At 34.1% G+C, this 18,879-nt stretch overlaps 3 protein-coding genes across 5 annotated transcripts; 1 reads left to right on the top strand and 2 right to left on the bottom strand.

Moving 5' to 3' along the window:
- The first annotated feature begins 714 nt into the window (after nt 1-714).
- On the top strand, nt 715-2,172 carry LOC130818250 (KID-containing protein 1-like). The gene is made up of 2 exons (XM_057684348.1): nt 715-1,095; nt 1,181-2,172. Exons 1-2 carry the CDS (start codon nt 905-907, stop codon nt 1,668-1,670), a joined length of 681 nt encoding a protein of 226 aa, XP_057540331.1. The 5' UTR covers nt 715-904; the 3' UTR covers nt 1,671-2,172.
- A 1,544-nt stretch (nt 2,173-3,716) lies between these two features.
- On the bottom strand, nt 3,717-7,240 carry LOC130817518 (endoglucanase 16). Its single transcript, XM_057683264.1, has 7 exons — nt 6,312-7,240; nt 5,810-6,223; nt 5,401-5,478; nt 5,179-5,328; nt 4,733-4,841; nt 4,494-4,657; nt 3,717-4,417 (listed from the first exon to the last, which is right to left on the bottom strand). Exons 1-7 carry the CDS (start codon nt 6,540-6,542, stop codon nt 4,094-4,096), a joined length of 1,470 nt encoding a protein of 489 aa, XP_057539247.1. The 5' UTR covers nt 6,543-7,240; the 3' UTR covers nt 3,717-4,093.
- A 141-nt stretch (nt 7,241-7,381) lies between these two features.
- On the bottom strand, nt 7,382-18,028 carry LOC130817517 (probable galacturonosyltransferase 7). Of its 3 annotated transcripts, none has more exons than XM_057683261.1 (9): nt 17,443-18,028; nt 17,332-17,360; nt 17,108-17,173; nt 11,203-11,278; nt 11,078-11,124; nt 10,670-10,956; nt 9,792-10,149; nt 9,177-9,698; nt 7,382-8,563 (listed from the first exon to the last, which is right to left on the bottom strand). In XM_057683261.1, exons 1-9 carry the CDS (start codon nt 17,615-17,617, stop codon nt 8,285-8,287), a joined length of 1,839 nt encoding a protein of 612 aa, XP_057539244.1. In that variant the 5' UTR covers nt 17,618-18,028; the 3' UTR covers nt 7,382-8,284. The 3 variants fall into 3 exon arrangements, with proteins under 3 accessions (XP_057539244.1, XP_057539245.1, XP_057539246.1); XM_057683262.1 differs by having other exon boundaries at nt 17,108-17,170; XM_057683263.1 differs by lacking the exon at nt 7,382-8,563 and adding an exon at nt 8,580-8,717.
- Between the last annotated feature and the right edge of the window lie 851 nt (nt 18,029-18,879).

Here is an 18,879-nt window from a genome sequence, read left to right as displayed (position 1 = left end):
TTTGTTACTTTTACGTGTTTTTGATCGGAAATTAAAATTATAATGTTCTATCAATTTTTATCTAATTCCATTAAAAGTAGTTAAATAAACATTGACCATTGATTATCAACTCTAAACATATGAAACCATGTATTTATAAAATTTAATTTATTAAAATAACTAACACTTTATTAGATTAACTAAAAAGATGATTGAATATGAGTCTATCATACTTCTATGTTAAAAATTGGTTCAGGTTTACAGTAGTTCGATCAAAAATTCGTTCGGGTTAAGTCAGTTTTAGCGGGATAGAATTCGGTTTCGAGCATGATTCGGGTCGGATATGACTCGGGTCGGTCATTATTATGTTCGGGTAATCTCGGTTAACGGGTATGTGTCGGTTACGAAAATCGGTTACAGCTCGGGTTCAGCTTTTCCATTTTTGGTTGTCAACCGGTTCGGGTACTGTCGGTTCGATGAACCTAAAAAAGGAACACATTTTCAGATGGGTTTACTTTCGGTTTCGGTTCGGGTTTTCGAGTCGGGTCACTTTTGAACAGCTCTAAATATAGATGAGAATAAATAGAAAGTGATGAGCCATTATTTAAAATTAGAAATGATGCAAATTAAGTGAGACGTATCAAAATAGAAAATGGACCAATAGGACAGAGGGATTAAGTATTATTTATGCAAATCAAAAAAAGAAAAAGAAAAAAAAAAGGAGAATTATCTATTATCAAATCCTGGTGTTAATTGGGTTTATAAACTGACCTACTCCCTTCTCTAATTTTTTTTTCCTTCCTTTTTCAGTTGTAGTGTTGTTCTAAAGTTTTATCCATATCCTTCCTCCTTCCTTCGATTGAAATCCAAATCCCATTTTCTGTTCACATAGACTCAGATCCCTCTTTTAATTTTGTTGCTGATCATGTCATTAGAGGTGGATTTGAGAAGGATTGTGAAACCAGATGTGGGTCCTACCTGCTCTTTCACAACAACATCACAAAGTTCTTCAATCGGACAACCTGATGATGATGTTACTGACGATGATGATGATCAACAAGAGGTCCAAAGCAGTCTTTCCTCTTTGACTTCTCTTGAAGATTCTCTACCCATCAAGTTAGTCTTCTTTTTTCTTATTTAATGGTGGAATATTTTAGTATCCAATTAAATAAATTATCCCATTTTGGAATTTAATTTACAGGAGGAAAGGATTATCAAAATTCTATACAGGAAAGTCAAAATCATATGGGAATTTAACCCAAGTGAGAAATGTGAAGGAATTAGAGAAATCAGATAACCCTTTTAATAAAAGGAAGAGAACATTAATGGCTTATAATCTTATGTTTAAGACTAATAATGTGATTAACAAGAAGAAGAAATCAGGAACTGGGTTGTTCTATTCTCATTATAATCACATCTCCATGCCTATTTTACCCCTTTCCGAACTTGGTGATCATGATCAAGATCATGATGATTATGATCATGATGGTGGGGTAGTGGATCAGGAACAGGAACAGGTGAATTGTTCAGATACAGAGGATTACTTCGGTCAAACGTCGTCGTTTCATCTCCACCAAATCAAAGAGCATCGTCCTTATCATAAGAGTTTTATGGATAATAATAATAATGTAAATGTGGTTGCTTGTTCTTCTAGTGTTCTTGTTTCTGACGAAAGGTTTAGGCATAGATAGAGATTAGAGATTAGAGATTAGAAATTAGGGATTAGTGATTAAATTAGTATTTTACTTATTGTAATCATAATTTGGGTGTTGAAATTTGTCAAATGATTTTGTAGAAGATAAATGTTCCTTGAATCCAAATCTAGATAATTAATTAATTAATTAATTAATTAAGAATAGATAAGCATATTGAGAATCAGTTTTTGTATTAGGTGGAGAGAGTTTGATTTTCATCTTTTTTTTTTCTTTTCTTAGCATATCTTTAATAAATAAGAAATAGATAAATTAAAAAATAGATGGAATATTTAATTAGTACTATATACATCTCACACCTAATAATAAGAATTAACATCTCACACCAATTGGTTTGTTAGATTATAAAATGGGAATGGGAATTGAATTCCACTTTTATAAAAATTGGGGATTAGGAATGGGATTATAATCAATGAATTCCCAAGGTTTCATTACCTAGGGCAAGTAATTGAAGATGAGAATTGAACTTGAGATTAAAAAGATTTTTATATCCTTATTTATGAAAAACTTCATAATTTTTTTTATTTTTAATGGGAATAAAATTGTAAATTTATATTTTATTTTCAATACTTATCTACAATTCCCTATTTACTCGCATTAACATACCAAATAAGAAATTGAGTATATTATATAAAATCCCAACACACAAATCTCAATCCAATCCCACATTCTTATCCTCAAATTTTCATTTTTATAAACCAATATATTTTTACTCCTTCTAGGTCAGTCCTTTAAATTTTTGCAAAAATTATCTAAAATAATCTCACTTATTGTCTATTTACCGTGAATAATCCCTGCTATTAATTATTTTAAAATACCCGACCTTTGTATATTATTTGCTAACAACACCTCTTTTTACATTTTAATCGCCTATTATAAGTACCTATTAGTCGTTACACTCACTTTTTTTTCCCCTTATACTTTTCGTTGGTTGCTCCCTATGCCTCTTTGGGGTAGGTACTATAATACTCGGTTAAAATATGAAAAGGGATGCTGTCAGCAAATAATATACAAATGTTGGATTATTTAAAAATAATTAATAGTATTGATTACTCACAAGAAATAGGCAATAGGTCAGATTATTTTAGATAAATTTTCCCAAAATTTTTCTATACGACATTTAAATACTTTTTATTATTTTATTTCTACATGACATTTAAATAATTTTTATGTTAATTTATACTTCTATTATGTAGTAAATATAAAGAGATAAATAAAATAAGTAAATATATTTTAATAATATAATAAATCAATAATAAAACTAAAATCAAGGCTGCCCGCCCCTGGTATTCCTTTATACACGAGGAAACATGCATGATATTCTTTTTCTTAGGAGTTTTATTTAGAAATTGAAAAATTAAAAAGAATTTTTAGATAATATGTCTTGGAAGACTACTATATACTCTATTTTTGAATTCTGAAATATACCTATCTATGTTTGTAGAGAGATTCTTCATTTTTGACTTATTTAATTTTTTATAATGATATTTATAGGTAATAGTGAATTTCAATGTTTTTACGCTATGATTAAATAACAAATTAAGAAAAAAAAAAAGAAGGAAAAGGAAAAGAAAGAAAAGGAAAGACAAGAAAGGGAAAAGGAGAGAGGTAAAGAGGGAGAGGGCACATTATTTATTTAAAAACAAGGGAGGGAAAGGAAAGAAAAATGAGGTTTTTCTCTAAATCTTTATTCGTTAGGAGATACTATATTCTCAACAAAATTTGTTTATGTTTTCCCTCTAAATTCCTCCCTCCCTCCCTTTATGTTATCCAAACAAAAAATCCTACATCTTTACAAATCTCTCTTTCCTTTTCTTTCGTTATCTAAAAACTAATAAAGGCATGCAAAAGGAAAGATTTAAGATTAAGATTTAGACTGTTGCTGCTACATTAACAATTAGAACAAGGAAATTGTATAATAAAGTACACTCTCTTAGTCGGCTAAATGTATCATTTGACTGGACATATTTGTCAATACACTATTTCTATCATTAGTATCATTAATTGTGCATAATAAGAAATTATAATAAGTAGATATTAATAATATTGTACTGAGATGAAGAAAATAAGATCTCACATGACTATTTTATAGACATAGCTTATAGATTAAGAATGCAATACAACTTAAGAGTAATTGACAGGTAGTATTAAAAGTCAGATGGACACTAATGATGCATAGGAGGTGGTCGTATAGTATTGGTTATTGCAAAAAGTGACCCTCATACTGCTGATTTATTTCACAATTGTTTTATTCTCATTTTCTTGTCTGAATTTTGAAGCAAATGCTTAACTATCTCATTTTAGTATGGTGATAATATGCTTGTTTTAACTGCTGCACAGAACAAACTAAGCTACAATGGGGATACATACGCACAAAGCCACATGGTTAGACTACATTTTTATTAGGATGGAACAGCCAATCTAGCCAAGGGACCGATAGCAAGAGAATTAATATAAGTACATGGTTCTTCATAGTTTCCAATGTTACGTCGATCTTCAAAGTTATCGCTTTTATCAGGACCGCCAACGATGGCACCGGTAAGCTCATTTGGGTTTGGAGCATTTTTAGTAAAATAGTCTATAAATGTTCTTGCACAGGACACCACCTCAGTCAGTGGCAACACAGGGTTTGACGCTCCCCTGTGATGCGGCTGTTGTGGGAAGTTTTTTCCGAACCCTACCATATATGATCGTTGCTTCGGGTTGTCACCCAATATATAATCCATCTGCAATTCCCATCATGCAATACACATTAGAATGATCAAAGTCTTCATTTGACAAGCTTATTATTGATTTGTGTACCTGTCTTTTAGCAAAGGCAAGGAGATCAGCTGATCCAAATTCTTTCTGTCCACAAATGACTTTCTGATTGTATCTTGCAAGTAAATCGCCGTAGACACTGAATGCGAACGATGCAGCTGTGGCGTATTGCAAGTTGGCCCCATCTCTCATGTAAAGCAGTCCTCCTGAGAGTCATCACCATTGCCAGTTATAAACTCAAAATACTGATATATGAAGATTTAGACTAGAAATAAGGGTACCAGGAGTGAAGGGAGCTTGGGCATAAGGACTTCCAGGTAAGACTGCACATATATAACTGTCAGCCATCCTCTTGTACTCGTCCAAGTTCTTCTGTCCTTCAAAATACAGCTGCCACCATAACATTTTATTATTTCAATACTATTAAGTCACGCTTGCATAGACGGGGTTTGGGGGTTCCGTTGTACACTACCTAACCCTCGTGAAAACAAAGAGGTTCTTTCCAATTAGCCCTTGATAGTCTTTAACTTCATTTAAATGCATATGACGATTCCAAACCCTCAAACCAGACACATGGGGTCGACTATATAAATAAATACGCGTGAGGGTATGCCATTAATTCATCTTAGTATATGCATCTCAGCTATTCCCATTTTTCTGTTTTGAAGTTGTAAAAGGTAAAAAAAAGAAAAAACAGGAGGGGTTTGAATTTAAAATGAGTACTTACTTGGGTGAGAAGGATCTGGCTTCCAGCATATTTAAGGTCCCAATTAAATTCACTTATGGAAGCATCAACAGACTGATCTTCAATATAATCGTAATATGTTTGATTCAAGGTGGCCTTGTACAACCATGTTGCTGCCCATTGCATCTCATCCTGTAAGCGCAAATATGATTAATATTCTGAAAAACGAAAACATGTATAAAAAAGGCAGAGAGAAGAGTTTACATTGAATCCTGAGAATGAACAATAAAAGGGGCATTCTCCATCAAAGGTTCCTTTATAGCTTCCAGCAAATCTAAACAACTGTGTGTTACATCAAAGATTGATTATAATGTAAGTTTCAAGCTCTTAGAAATCATAAATGCATTACATCATGTTACATACTCTTATCACAATTATTAGGAGCAGAGCAAAACGACGAAATAAATTTTGTAACCCTGTTTATTTTGGGCCTAAACGCAAGTAACTAAACTAAACGAAAATGATTTTGAGCCTTTTGATTTAAATGGTCGTGTGCAATAGAACACCTTTCACATGCGCAAACCACCCCTGGTGATAATTAATGATACACTTAGGAAGATTTCGGGGAGAATGACACGCTAAGAAAATGCAAAAGAGCAACACAAAAACATACTGATTTGGCCTTGTTGAGGAGTTTACGAGCATAAGGATAGTCAATTTTGCGGAACACAATGGAAGCAGCAGCCATGGCAGCAGCAGTTTCAGCAGCAATCTCAGTGCCAGGTTGATGCTCATTAATTTGTAAGACAGTGCGAGGGGTCTTCATGTTCTCAGGACGAATCCAACACTGATGATCTTGTACGGGATCACCAACCTGAACGTATAAACGATTGCGCCTGGAGCTACATTTTAGGAAATAATCAGTTCCCCATTTGATGGCTTCTCTCATATGATCAAGCTCTCCTGCAGCCTGTAGCTGAGATTCATAGAATATAGCACCCCATGCCAGCGTTGTTACTGTGAACGCCATTGGTAATCCGTACTTTACATTGTCTCCTGCATCGTAGTATCCTCCTACCAAATCGACCTACATTTTGTAATATAGTTCCCATACATGTTAGAATTGAAAAGGGAAAAACAATAACAAGATGAAGAAAAGGATAATATATACAGACATTAGCAAGCTTGCCATCATCAAGGCCAGAATCACCACGCCAGGGGATCCTGTTTGTAGGTGGAAGCTTCCCAGATCTTTGACATTCTAAGAACATAATCGCCTTACTTAATGCCTCTTTGTAGTCAAATCCTCCTTGGGCCGCGACCATTTTCCTGTTAAACCCTCCCAAAATTGCAACCGTTATTGCCATGAACATCCATGATGCCATATTTATAGATGTTATCTTCATTTTTGTTTTGTTTTGTTTTCTTATAAATTATTTTCTCTCCGACTCCTTCTGTTCTTCGAATGAGAGGAGGAATGTTTTGGTGTAATGAAGAACATGAAAAAGAAGGGTAAATGGAGCAGTGAAGTATGGGGAGAATAGAAAAAGAATTGAAAGATATGGAGGGAGAGATACAAGGAGAGCCAAGGGCCCAAGCTAGTAATAATGATATCCTAAATTTTGTTTTTGTGCATTGTTTATTCTAAAAATAGATATTTGCAATTCCGTAATTATGTATCTATCTATTTTACCTTGTTCTTAAAGGAGGGAAGGGAAATGCAAGCTAATCCTAAATGGATAAAATTTTAGCAATTAAAAAGAATAAATAAATAATTTTCGAAAATTAAGGATTGGTGTAGAGGTAAAATGCTTTCCTTTAACGATTTTCTCGGGCTTTTAAAATCTTATTCCAATAGAAAAACAACCAAATTATTTCTATGAAAGAAAAAAGATTATTTGACAATTGACGTCACATGATATTTTATAGAATTTATGTATGCAATTCATTTCAATTTTTACTTATCAAAATTCATACGGTCATACCAACACTCTTTTCTTTTACAGATTTCGAATAATTTTTCTACATTTCTCTTAATTTCTCCTTGCAAACTCAATATATTTCTTCACCTCAAATCCATCTATTTGTTATAACCTCCCACAAAAAACCCATTAAAATTAATATCCTACAAAAACATAAATGTAGCAAACCAATGAACCGAGTAAAATCGAAATGTGAATATGTTAACTGAACATGGCTTAATTCGCTTTTCAAGCTTGTAAATGTTGCTCTACTTTTCTATTCATAAAAAAATTGCTGCGTATAAATATGCTTTTTGCAGCCCATTTACTTTCTTATGATGCCTTCTATCGTTGACCAATAAAACAGACACATATGTTCCAACAAAAATAAAATACAAATAGCCTTTTCCAACATTAGTGTTATCCTAAATTTACAAAAAAATGCAGTATGGGTTGTATCCAAGTGTTTGTTGAAGCTACAAAATCACAAACAATCCGCACATCATTCGAGATTTTACACATCAGCCTAATGCTGTTGCACATTCGCAAATGAGCCACAATCTACATAACTAAGCAAGAACATGTAGTGATTTTCCTTTTTCTATGTTTTTCCTCAAGAAAAAATGCCAACTAAATGACTTAACCAAAGTGCTGAAGAAGGCAAAGAAGGAGAGCGAATTGACTCTGCGATATTCATTATTTAGACAAAAAAAGTGCATACCAAAACGAGGGGATCATATTAGACTGCCTATCTTAGGCAAAAGACTTGATAGCAACTATAACACACTCATCGGCACAGGACATATCTGCTAAGGGTAGCAATCAATTGGACTGGACGTGATTTGCCTTCTCAACACCAGGTCCGGAAAATAAAGATATACACATTCCCTTGATGTTTTTAGGATCCCTGAAATCATAAGCTACGCATGTCCAAACACCAATTACTGGAAATTTAAGTTGACAAGAATTCTCTGTGTCTGTTTGAACAAAGCGATCATCTTCCTTGAAGATTAATTCGATTTTCACGACTATTCAGCTATGAATTTTTGAATATAACACGCCAATAAGCTCAACCATAAGAATCACGACTTCATCTTTGAAGTCATAGTGGCAAAGGATTCTTCAAAATCCTCAATTAAAACGAAAGAATGCTGTAACTCGTACTTCAACAACCCGGATCCTCCTCTCTATGGAATGACATTGCAATCACTCAAAAACTGGTCCTCTCTGTTTATAAACTTGAGCCATAAACTTTTGTATTTTGGAATTCCTAGCTCAAGCCAAGGTTTCATGTTTCCACTATAATGCAACACCGCAGAATTCTTAAACGACTGTACATCTAGACCATATTCATGACCCAAACCTGACCGAACCCATGTTTCATCAAGTGCATAAACCAGGTCTTGAAATGTGAGCAAGCTAGCCCTAGATGCAGCAGCTTCCAGCAATCTGCCTTCCCTCCTAAACTGTCATTGTAAAAAATCATTGCAACAGGCTGATATCAATTACTTGCAGGGGAATTAGTGATTTAGATAAACTTTACTAGGTCTTAGTTTAGAGCTAGCATGTCGCAACAGGAAAGCAATTAAACAGCAGTGGAATCGGAAATGCTCCTGTCAACTGCATTACATATTCAGACATAGAAAGGGTAAAAACTACGTACTGAATCCAATCTGAAAATCGACAGCATAGCAGAGGAGCCAAAACCAGAAAATCGAACGCAAAAAAAATATGACAAATAATGCGAAATGCACAACACAATAACAATAACAGCAACAAAATTGCCAAAGCCTTGAACAAAACAGAACAACATGAGGCATCGTAACTAACAAGTAAAACAAAAGGTAGATGATCAATTGATTCAAAGAATTTTTAAGAATTTGGTTGAACATGAATTTTGGAAAGGGAAAAAGGATTGCATAAATGTCTCACAAGGGAGACACAACTCACCACAAATAAAGAGGGATGGGGTTAGCATCGCAGCAGCCGTCAGACTGTAATATTTTATCATATAGTGATAGTGCTCAAACATAGCAAGATTTAGGGAAGGTGGAAAAGGCATAAGAAAATGCAACTCACCTCTTGGACCATTGTTTGGAATTTTTCAGAAAGATTAAGCTTCCTCCAGCTTGTCAGGTTTATCACATTCAATCCAGACATCCAGGCACAAGATGTCCGGTTAAAATTGATATTACCTAGATAATTGTCCAGCTGTCCCAACCTTACTGCACAAAACTCAGCAGCACCATTGACCATCTTCCCCATATTGAGTCTCCATAATGCTGACAAGTCTTGCTGAACAATAACATCATCATCCAGAACAACAATTTTGTCCAATGTCTTGAATATTTCCGGAAGGAAATAGTGTGAATGAGAAAATAAGGAAATATAGTTTGTCTTATAATGCATCTTGGGAAGCTTTGCAACTTGATAGGTAACACGAAATTCCTCTGACAGTGATAAACCAGGTATCGTATTGTAGTCTTCAAAATTCAATACTTGAATTGAAGCTTTCTTGAATGTGTTCCTAATGAACCATAGCTTCATAGCAAAAAAGTTTTGTCTGTCAGTCAAGACATGGAAAACCAGTTTCTTACTCTCCTGAAAAAAAAAGAGCTCATCATTAAAACCTACAGAAATAAAAATAAAATTGTAAAATTCAAATGGACAAAACGAGCCTCGGAAAGAACATACTTTAGCATGCAAAACGGTAGAATTAATAGCAACAGATGATGCTAATACGTTGTTGGAGAACATAACATAATGGTACATATCTGGATCTACAAATTTCTCTGTCACTGAATCATCCAAACCCACAGAGGGGTTTTGGAAATGCGCAACAGTCAATCTCATGGACAGGCAATGTAGAGATTTCGGCATGGTGTGGACAGCAAGTTTATAAAGAAAAGCACTTTGCTTGGTGTGGAAATTGGCCTCATCTTCAGTTAGATCAACAAGTTGCCTAAATTTCTTGTCCACATTGTTGCAATTCACAGGTATTGATTTGGCTTTAGCTATTGCAGCTTCCATTTTCAACAGCTTATTCTCAACACTGTAACAAAATACACAAGTAATACCTTTATTAGAAAAAGATTAAAATGAATGGTTGTACAGAAGAGAAGATATGAATTTATAAAATGACATATCAGATACTGCAGATTCAACTCAATAAATTAGGTTGATACATAAACATGAAAAGAAAGTCTAAAACTCTTAAGCAACATGTATTCATACTTTTCAAAAGCATCTGTGTATAATGATTTCGCTAAAATGCCCCCATCCACCCCTCCAGCCTATGTAAATTAGCTTAGGCATAACATGATTCATTAAACACAATTGTATTGAAGCTGTAAAAGTAGAACTCATCAGGTAAAACAGTCATCCACTCATGAACTAGCAATATTCCTCAAATTTATTTCCCCATCTTTCTACACTTTGGTTTTCTCTGCTTTGACTCCCTTCTTTCCTTTTCTTTTCATAATTCTTGGGTAAATGTGAGCATGAGGGGTACGTGTGGGAGGAAATTAAAACAAGTTCCTAGGCTGGTAATTTTGAGATGGTTGATGACTCACTGAGGTGGAAGCTCAGCATCTGTAGTAGCTTCAGTCAACATACGCTCAAAATCTTGTATATTTTGCTTCAACTCCTTAGACAATTTCTCGTGTGCAGGAAGCTTGGCAATGCTTGGGAAGTATGCACGAGCAACAAATAGTCGATCCTTCAACTTTTTGACCATGGAATCTATTATAGCTACCTTATATTCACGACGCCAAAGGCAATAGCTACCAAATCTCAATTCACATAGCACTTCACTTTCATCACCTTGATTCAAAGCCATAGGACTGTTGATGTTGACATTCTGCCAAAATCAAAATAAATTTTGATGACATTTCAGTGGTTGCTATTCTCTGGAAAAATATTTCTCCGATGAGAAAAATATCTAACTAAATAATAGAAGGAATAAAAGAATCAAAACATACATATCTTTCTGGAGATGCTTTTTGGACATTTTTGTCCACATGATTCTCTGAAAAAATTCAAAGATTAGTTATACTCTTTAACTTAAATTAGGCCTTGATATATTTGAATTAAGAAGCTTAAGTACCAGGATGTCCCTTAGTGATGGATCCATTTATCCCAATATGAAAAGATGTTCCTAGGTCTTGTTTACCAACACGCTCCTGGAGTTCAAAAGTTATATTCAGTGACCGCATTCAACACTGCTCGCAAAATAGGAAGTTCACAGTTGTCCAGAGAACAGTATGATGGCATAAAATGTATGTAGGAAGTATTTTTAAATCGTAACCCACATTCTTGATCCCAAAAGATGGTAACACGATTAACAGATAGCGCTGATGAGTAAACAATAGCCCCAGCCCAAAAATAAGATTCTAATCTAGAATTCACATCCACGCAACTGAAACACCTTGCCATAGCCGATAGTCAGCAGTTCGTCGATAAGAGAGTGGATTTGGAGTTGCTTCCACCCCATTGACTTTGGGACAATTCATTTCCCATGTAAGAGCTTTTAGGAAAACAATAGCAGACTTTGGGACAAAGACAGCTTGGCTTAATTACAAAAATCTATAAACTAAATCAAGGACCCATCAGAGACAATGATGAAAAGCAATCACAGTTCAACTCAGCAAACTAGCATGAGACATAGATACACACGCATGGATGCATAATTCGAGAAAAACAAGTAATCTCTCTCACACACACACACACAGACAGGTCTTAAAAGGAGCAGTTCAAAGACAAAATTTTCAGATTGGAAAAAAATAAACTAGAACACAAATCAAACTTGATACCTAGAGGGAGACACACTGTACTGACACTTGTAACAGCCACAGCTTGATAACTCGCCAAGTTCAATGTTCAGAGCTTACAAATTTACAATCCTTACATAATTACCAAAAGTAATCATAAAGCAGAGTTAGGTGCTCCAACTGTGACGAATTTTGGCAACATTACATGTTTTGGCAAAATGCAAACAAAGAAAAACCAAGTTGTTTAGCAATGTTCAAAGCTTTTTTGAAAAAAAAACCTAAATGGTATACTTCCCCATACTTTGGGTTCTCTAAGAGAAAATAATGGGTTCAAGCAAATCCATATGCAATAGCACATTCTTCCATATATTTTTCAACATAGACAAATTTATATATATTTGTTTTCAGATTATAATGGAATATATTAAAATAAATTGTTAAATTATATGCAGTTATATCATTTAAACTTGCGAATGAACGTTTTCTATCAAAGGCAAAAAAGAAAGCTCTTTGTTTTTAAAAGGGCAACGTTGTGTACATTCGACTTCACCAACATATTTAGGTGGGAGCCACTATAGCATTGGGTTAATGGAATATTGTATAATTTTGAGCTTCTCTCATGAAAAGTTGTGATTTCAGAACAAAAACCACAAAACAGGAAAAAGAGGTTCGGTAAAAACTTATCAAGATAAATTTATGAAGACTTCCTTGAAAACAATAAGAAATTCTGCTGATACGATAAATGATATAAATTAATGATTCATGTTGGCATTTATACTAATCAAATGATTGAAAGTGCACTTTAATGATTGAAAATTCCCATGGGATTACATTCCACATTTGGTGAGAGGCGAGAAATTGGTGGTAAACAAGACGATAAGACTAGGAGGTTTAGGATATTGGAATTTCCCATTCTTGGCGAGGAAATCTCGATGGGTGGATCTTGAGAGCGGAGTGATATATTTCCTTTTATTGCCCGTTAGAGGAGGGAAAGATTGAAGTAGTTGAGTGGACTTGGATGAAGATGCCTTGTTTTAGTTTCAATGGGAGAACAAAACAAAACCAATCAAGAATTGGTAGGAGTTGAAGAGCATGGTGTTGCACCATTTCAGACCCACGGAGGTACTTTTGGCTTCCTTCATTCGTGGCTTCGAGAAAAAGGTGAGAAGTGAATCAAGAATTATGGAGCCAGAGTGCTACGGATTGGATTGGACCGACAGATGAGGCCAATAATAAAGTGGGAGGTAGGCCAAATAGAGCTTAGGGTAATGTTGGGCCTAAATATTAAAAGAAAAACCCATTTCCTCTGACGAAACCTAATTATACCCAAAAACCTATTCTAGCCTATTCCAACCCTCTTCTAACAATAAAACAACCAAAACAAAATAACCCCACCACAAATTCGTTTTGTAAAAACCCAAGAGAAAATTCAAGATGATTGTTAGATAAAGAATTCCAAGAAAAATGGAGTTTGAGGCACATTTGCTGAAAAAAAGAGTTGAGTGTAATATTGGTCTCGGACGATGGTGTCGAAGAAGAGGATAGGGCAGTTAAAAATGTGAACAAAGACGAAGATTCCCAACCAGAGACACTTATAAGTTATAGTTGTGTCACTGAAAACAATGGCAGGAATTGATAATCCAAAGACCATGAAGTTTCTTGGTAAGATTGAAGAAACAGAGATAGTGGTGATGATAGACACCAAAGCTACTCACAATTCTATTTTATCAAATGTTGTGGAAGAACATGGTAAGATTGGAGAAATTGAGATATTTTTCAAAAAGAAAGATGGGTCGTGAAGATTTTGTGTTGACTACCTGGCTTTGAACAAAGAAACAGTGGAAGATAAACCCGATTCCAGTTATAGATAAGTTACTAGACGAGTTTCATAGAGCCAATAGTTTTTCCTAATTGGATCTCAAATCAGGTTACCACTAGATTTGGTGGGAGCTGAAGATACTCACAAAGCAGGATTTCAGACTCATGAGGGGCATTACAAATTTCCAATTATGCCTTTTGGGCTAACAAATGTGCCAACTAACTTTTTGATCTCTCATGAACAAGGTGTTTACTTACAAAGGTTTGTATTAGTATTTTAGATAATGTATTGGTTTATAGTGTAAATGAAGAAGATCATACCCATCATTTCTCGGTGCTATTGGGCTTAGCAACTCATCACATGTTTGCAAATAAGAAATGTGATTTTGGTATTTAAAAAAAGAGATTGTTAATTTAGGGCGTGTAGATTTGGGAAAGGGATAGTTGTGGATCACGAGAAAGTATAAGCCAAGGTGGGATGGCCAATTCCTAAAAATCTAAAAGTGTTGCGTGGATTCCTTGGTCTTACAAGATATTCCCGACGTCTTATAAAAGGATGGCCAGTCCTATGGCACAACTCAAGAAAGATAACTTTGAGTTGATGGTGGAGGCTTCACAACCATTTTATCAGCACCAATTTTGGGTGTGCCATACTTTTTCCTTCCCTTCATTATTGAAGCAAATACTTTGGGTTATGAGGTGGGTGTGGTGTTTGCTTACACATCTTATAGTGTATTTTTAGAAAGGCTTTGGGCTCCCGCAACAAAGCCAAATTTATCTATGAGAAGGAACTTATGGCTATCGTGTTAGCAATTCAAATGTGGCGACATTACTTACTCGGATGCCATTTTGCTTTGGACAGAGCGAAGAACTTCAAGCATCTCGTGGAACAAATGAGAGGTTGTAGGCGATTACCGACAGTGGGTTGGCGAATTGTCGGGGTTTAATTTTGAGATCAAATTCAAACATGGTGCTAGTAATAAGTTGGCAAATGAGTTATCAAGGCACCCAACTTTTAGCTCAATAGAGTCTGGAATGACTTTTTTCGACAAATGAGGTACATTAGACGAAATTCGGCATGCTATTGATACAGACCCATGCTTAGTCATAGTTTGGAAAGACATTTGACTGCATGCGGTAAAATTATTTGAGTTATAAATTAGAACAAGACAAGCTTCTGTACAAGAGTAAGATAGTGTTGCCAAAGTGGTCTTCTTAATGAAGAGTTAAAGACTTACTTATGACTAGTTTTGTGAAGAGATGTGAAAAAGAGTGACTCAATATGTCCAAGAATGTCTTATATGCGACCAGAACAAGGCATCGCATCACAACCCCTCCCTATTCCCTTACAGGTTTGGGAAGATATATCCAAGAATTTTGTGGAAGGCTTTCCCATTTCCAATGGGTTTGATTCAGTGTTGGTAGAAGTTGATCGTTTGACTAAATATGCTCATTTTATTGGCCTTGAACACCCTCATATTGCTCTTTCGATGGCTGCTATATGTGTGCAAGTTGTTAGACTACATGCAAGGGCGAAGCTACATGGGGGCCGGGAGAAGCCCCACCCCTTTGCCAAAAATGCAATGTATTTTTAGCTATGGCTCCACTGACTAATATATGAAATATTGTTTAAAGAGCACAAAAATATAATAAAATTTAATTTGGCTCAATGGTTGGAGTAACACATATGTAACCAAAGGTTAACGGATCAAATCCTAATCTAAACTATTATTTTTTAAATAAACTAACAAATTTATATTATAATAGCATTACTCTTTAGCTTTCATAATTTTACATTCATTCTTTTTAATGTGTAGATTTATATTTTTGCAATCTAAATTTTAATAGTATTTGTTTAGACTTACTAAGGCAAATATACGAAGTCAAAAAGACTTGTTTTTGTTCAAACGAGAAAATTATTAGGAACTTTAACTCTATTTGTTTAATATAATTTTTGCTATGTTTCAAATTCACTTCAATCTACATGATTTTATAGTTTAACTAGTTTTTATAGAACCTTTAGGGTTGTATATAAGAAAAATGTAAAAACATTTGGTGAGATGTAAGTACTAATTACATCATTATTTATGTAATTTGTCTTGAAATCATAAAATAATTCTACTTTTAGACGTGAATTTAAGAGAAGGTCGTAATAAATAACGGTTATTTGTGAAGTTAATAAATCACCCTTATGTGGTAGGATTTAATAGGGTGAGAATTTTGTTATTTTAACTTATCTTTTTTAATTTTGATTATTAAATTATTATTCTTTTTGTCTTTTTGTGATGATTTACAAATCACGGTGATTGATTAGGAATTTTTGGTGAATTTAATGCTTATTTAAATCTATGATAAGAAAAATTAAAGGAAATTTGTTTGAGCTTTATAGAATACTTAACTTCAACTCTAAGTCAAAAAAATTCAAGGAAAAGCACAATCACCTATATCTAAACTACAGTAAGTTATATGTAGTACCATATTATCTAATATGAGATCTATGCGTTTCCCTTGCCTCTTAGAATCTTAAATTTTTGTGTTCCATTTTATTCTTTCACGGGTATGAAGAGAACAGTTACTTCTAAGGTTAAAATGTTTAGTAAAAAAAATGTGTACACCTAAACCCAAAAATACTTGGCATTCAAGGTTCAACCAACAAAAGACGTGGAAGTAAGGATGCAGTTTCATACTAATACAAGATAAGCTTATAGAACATTAGAAAGTCTTTCTTATAAGGAATACAATTTCCCACTCTATTTGAAATTACCATTATTATAGCCTAACTGAAAAAAATATTAGCCTAAGAGGCATTAGTAGATATGCATGATCACATCCAAGTATCCAACTAACCGCCTTCCCTTAAAAAGCAATGCAATGACCAACATAAGCAGAGAGAGGATTGAAGGACGATATGAAAACTAACAAATAAAAGAACCAAAAAAGAATTATCTAAACCATAGCCCTAGTATTCCCATTGCAAAGGCATTCAAAAATGAATTATCAAAAGAGACTGGAGCTAACACTAACTAAAAGTGTAAGATGAGGATTAACCATCAAAGCATAAGCAATGAACCTTTGGTAGTGTGGGTGCCAATCTCTCTACTAAACCTTTAGCATGTCTTGTTTGATCTTTCTGGAAAACGATTATACAAGAGATACTAATCTAGTATCATCCATGCATGAAAGAGAGCTACAGTAAAAAAAATCATCCATTCAATCTTGAATATTGATGTATGGCTAATCAGTAAAAATTGAATTTACTGCGTAACTCTAATATCCAACTATATGATACTTCTTAAAAATATTTAAAATAACCAAGCTAGCTAAGTGTTCATTAATATGCATATAAGCAAGTCACCATCACATTTACATTTAATAAAGGATGAGAAAGACAATGGAAAAAAGAGATGGAACATAAAAGTATACCGGATCCATAGTATTGTAATTGGAATAGTGGTGAGATTCATAAGCTCCCACAGCACGATCATCCTGCTACAACAATTCAGCAAGAGGATGTTGTTTGATGAAACTAATTCAAGTTGATTTCATGAATTGATTGATTCATAGCTCACTCAATCATTTTCATTTTGTTCAAACACAAATACATGGAATCAAATAATTTAATAGTTTTGAGAAGGAAAAAAAATTACCAAAGAAGTTTGTTGTTGAGATGGAAAACCTGCAATGGAGAAAGAAAAAATAATGGGAAAATGACAAAAAAAAAAACAAAAAGATGAAGAATAAAATAAAAGAATTGGTACCAGATCCAGATGAAGAAGGAGAAGAGTGAAAAGCATGGTGAAATCCGATAAGGAAGACGAGAGGAACAAGCATGGAGAGAAAGACGAGGCCAAGAACTGCAATTACAAAGCCTCTCCATCGTCGCTTTGTGGTGGAGATTCCAACTCCATTAACGCTTACTACACCGCTCTTCATCTTCTTTAATGGTGAAATCTCAATCAAGTGAGTAATAATTTGGAGATTGATAAAAGTTATTGAGCAATCAAGGTGAACAGATGAGAGACATTGTTGTAATCATCAACTCGAACTCACTCACTCACTCGGTCACTCGCGAGCAAATCACTCACTCACTCACTCACTCACTCGCGAGCAAATCACTCACTCACTCGGTCCCACGCTGAGACAGTACTGGTTCTGGTTCAACCGAATTCCCCTCTGAGAAAAAGGAAACTGCCGGAGAGAGTGGGATAAAGGAAGAAACTGAAGGATGAGTCTGAAATATAAAAGTGATTAATGAAGATACACAGATTCGTATTTTTTAAGTTTTTTTTATTTATTTTTTATTTTTTTATTGGATTTCCAGATTTAGGAAAAGCGAAAGGAATTAATAGTACTAATGCATCTCTGTTGCGCAACTGGTTTCTAATTTCTATACGTTTTTTATGAGATCACTGTCACACTTCCCAAATCACCCTATTTTTTATCAACCTAATTTCCATGTTTACATCTAATCACTGATCTTCCACTATGTCTTTTTCAAATATTTCTAATTAATAACCTAATTTTTAAATCACTATTAAAAGATAAAAAATCATATTAAAATAAAAAAAATTTTTACCCTATCACATCCTACCACATAAAGGTAATTTATTAACTTCATAATTAAGCGTAATTTACTAAGACTTTCTCAATCGTTTTTTCACTATTTTTTGAGCTAATAATTATATTAGTTGAGTTTGATCAAATTTATATTAGTTGATTTATTCAACTCATGTACTTCCTCCGTTTAATAATACTCGTTTCTTTTGAATAGCAACACTTTTCATCTCAAATCTTGTTTCGGTGATTCCGACTTATGCATAAAAAATAGGAAAAATTGCTTTTAAAAGGTTAATTTATAGTTGGTCTGCAGATAAAGGACTAACCTTTAATTTATTCTACAAAGAGCCAACTTTTACCTCCTATTTGCAAACAAAGGGCTATTTTACTGGTAAATGGGAAACTCTTAATGAAAGCTCCTACCCAATACCTTAGTTATTACTATAAAATTAAATTCGAAATTTATCATTCCATTGTCTCACATGCAAATTACCTTCTTCAAACCAAAAAATTCTACAAGGAACTTCTTCACCTTTCTTTTATTCAAAAAAAAAAAAAAGAAGCACTTCTTCACCCTTCTTCAATGGTGGATCATTATTTATGGGTTTGAGGTTCAATTGAGATAGGCGATTTCGCGA

The sequence above is a fragment of the Amaranthus tricolor genome, chromosome 7 (assembly GCF_026212465.1).
Source record: "Amaranthus tricolor cultivar Red isolate AtriRed21 chromosome 7, ASM2621246v1, whole genome shotgun sequence".
Lineage (NCBI taxonomy): Eukaryota > Viridiplantae > Streptophyta > Magnoliopsida > Caryophyllales > Amaranthaceae > Amaranthus > Amaranthus tricolor.
This window is presented reverse-complemented; position numbering and strand designations above follow the sequence as displayed.

Coding starts and splice junctions, on each gene's coding strand:
- LOC130818250 (XM_057684348.1), top strand. CDS start 905: ATGTCATTAGAGGTGGATTTGAGAAGGATTGTGAAACCAGATGTGGGT. Junction 1,096..1,180: donor GAAGATTCTCTACCCATCAA/GTTAGTCTTCTT, acceptor TTTAATTTACAG/GAGGAAAGGATTATCAAAAT.
- LOC130817518 (XM_057683264.1), bottom strand. CDS start 6,542: ATGAAGATAACATCTATAAATATGGCATCATGGATGTTCATGGCAATA. Junction 4,842..5,178: donor GCCAGATCCTTCTCACCCAA/GTAAGTACTCAT, acceptor TTATGGTGGCAG/CTGTATTTTGAAGGACAGAA. Junction 4,658..4,732: donor CCAAGCTCCCTTCACTCCTG/GTACCCTTATTT, acceptor GATGACTCTCAG/GAGGACTGCTTTACATGAGA.
- LOC130817517 (XM_057683261.1), bottom strand. CDS start 17,617: ATGAAGAGCGGTGTAGTAAGCGTTAATGGAGTTGGAATCTCCACCACA. Junction 17,361..17,442: donor TCCTTCTTCATCTGGATCTG/GTACCAATTCTT, acceptor TCTCCATTGCAG/GTTTTCCATCTCAACAACAA. Junction 11,125..11,202: donor CATCACTAAGGGACATCCTG/GTACTTAAGCTT, acceptor GAATTTTTTCAG/AGAATCATGTGGACAAAAAT.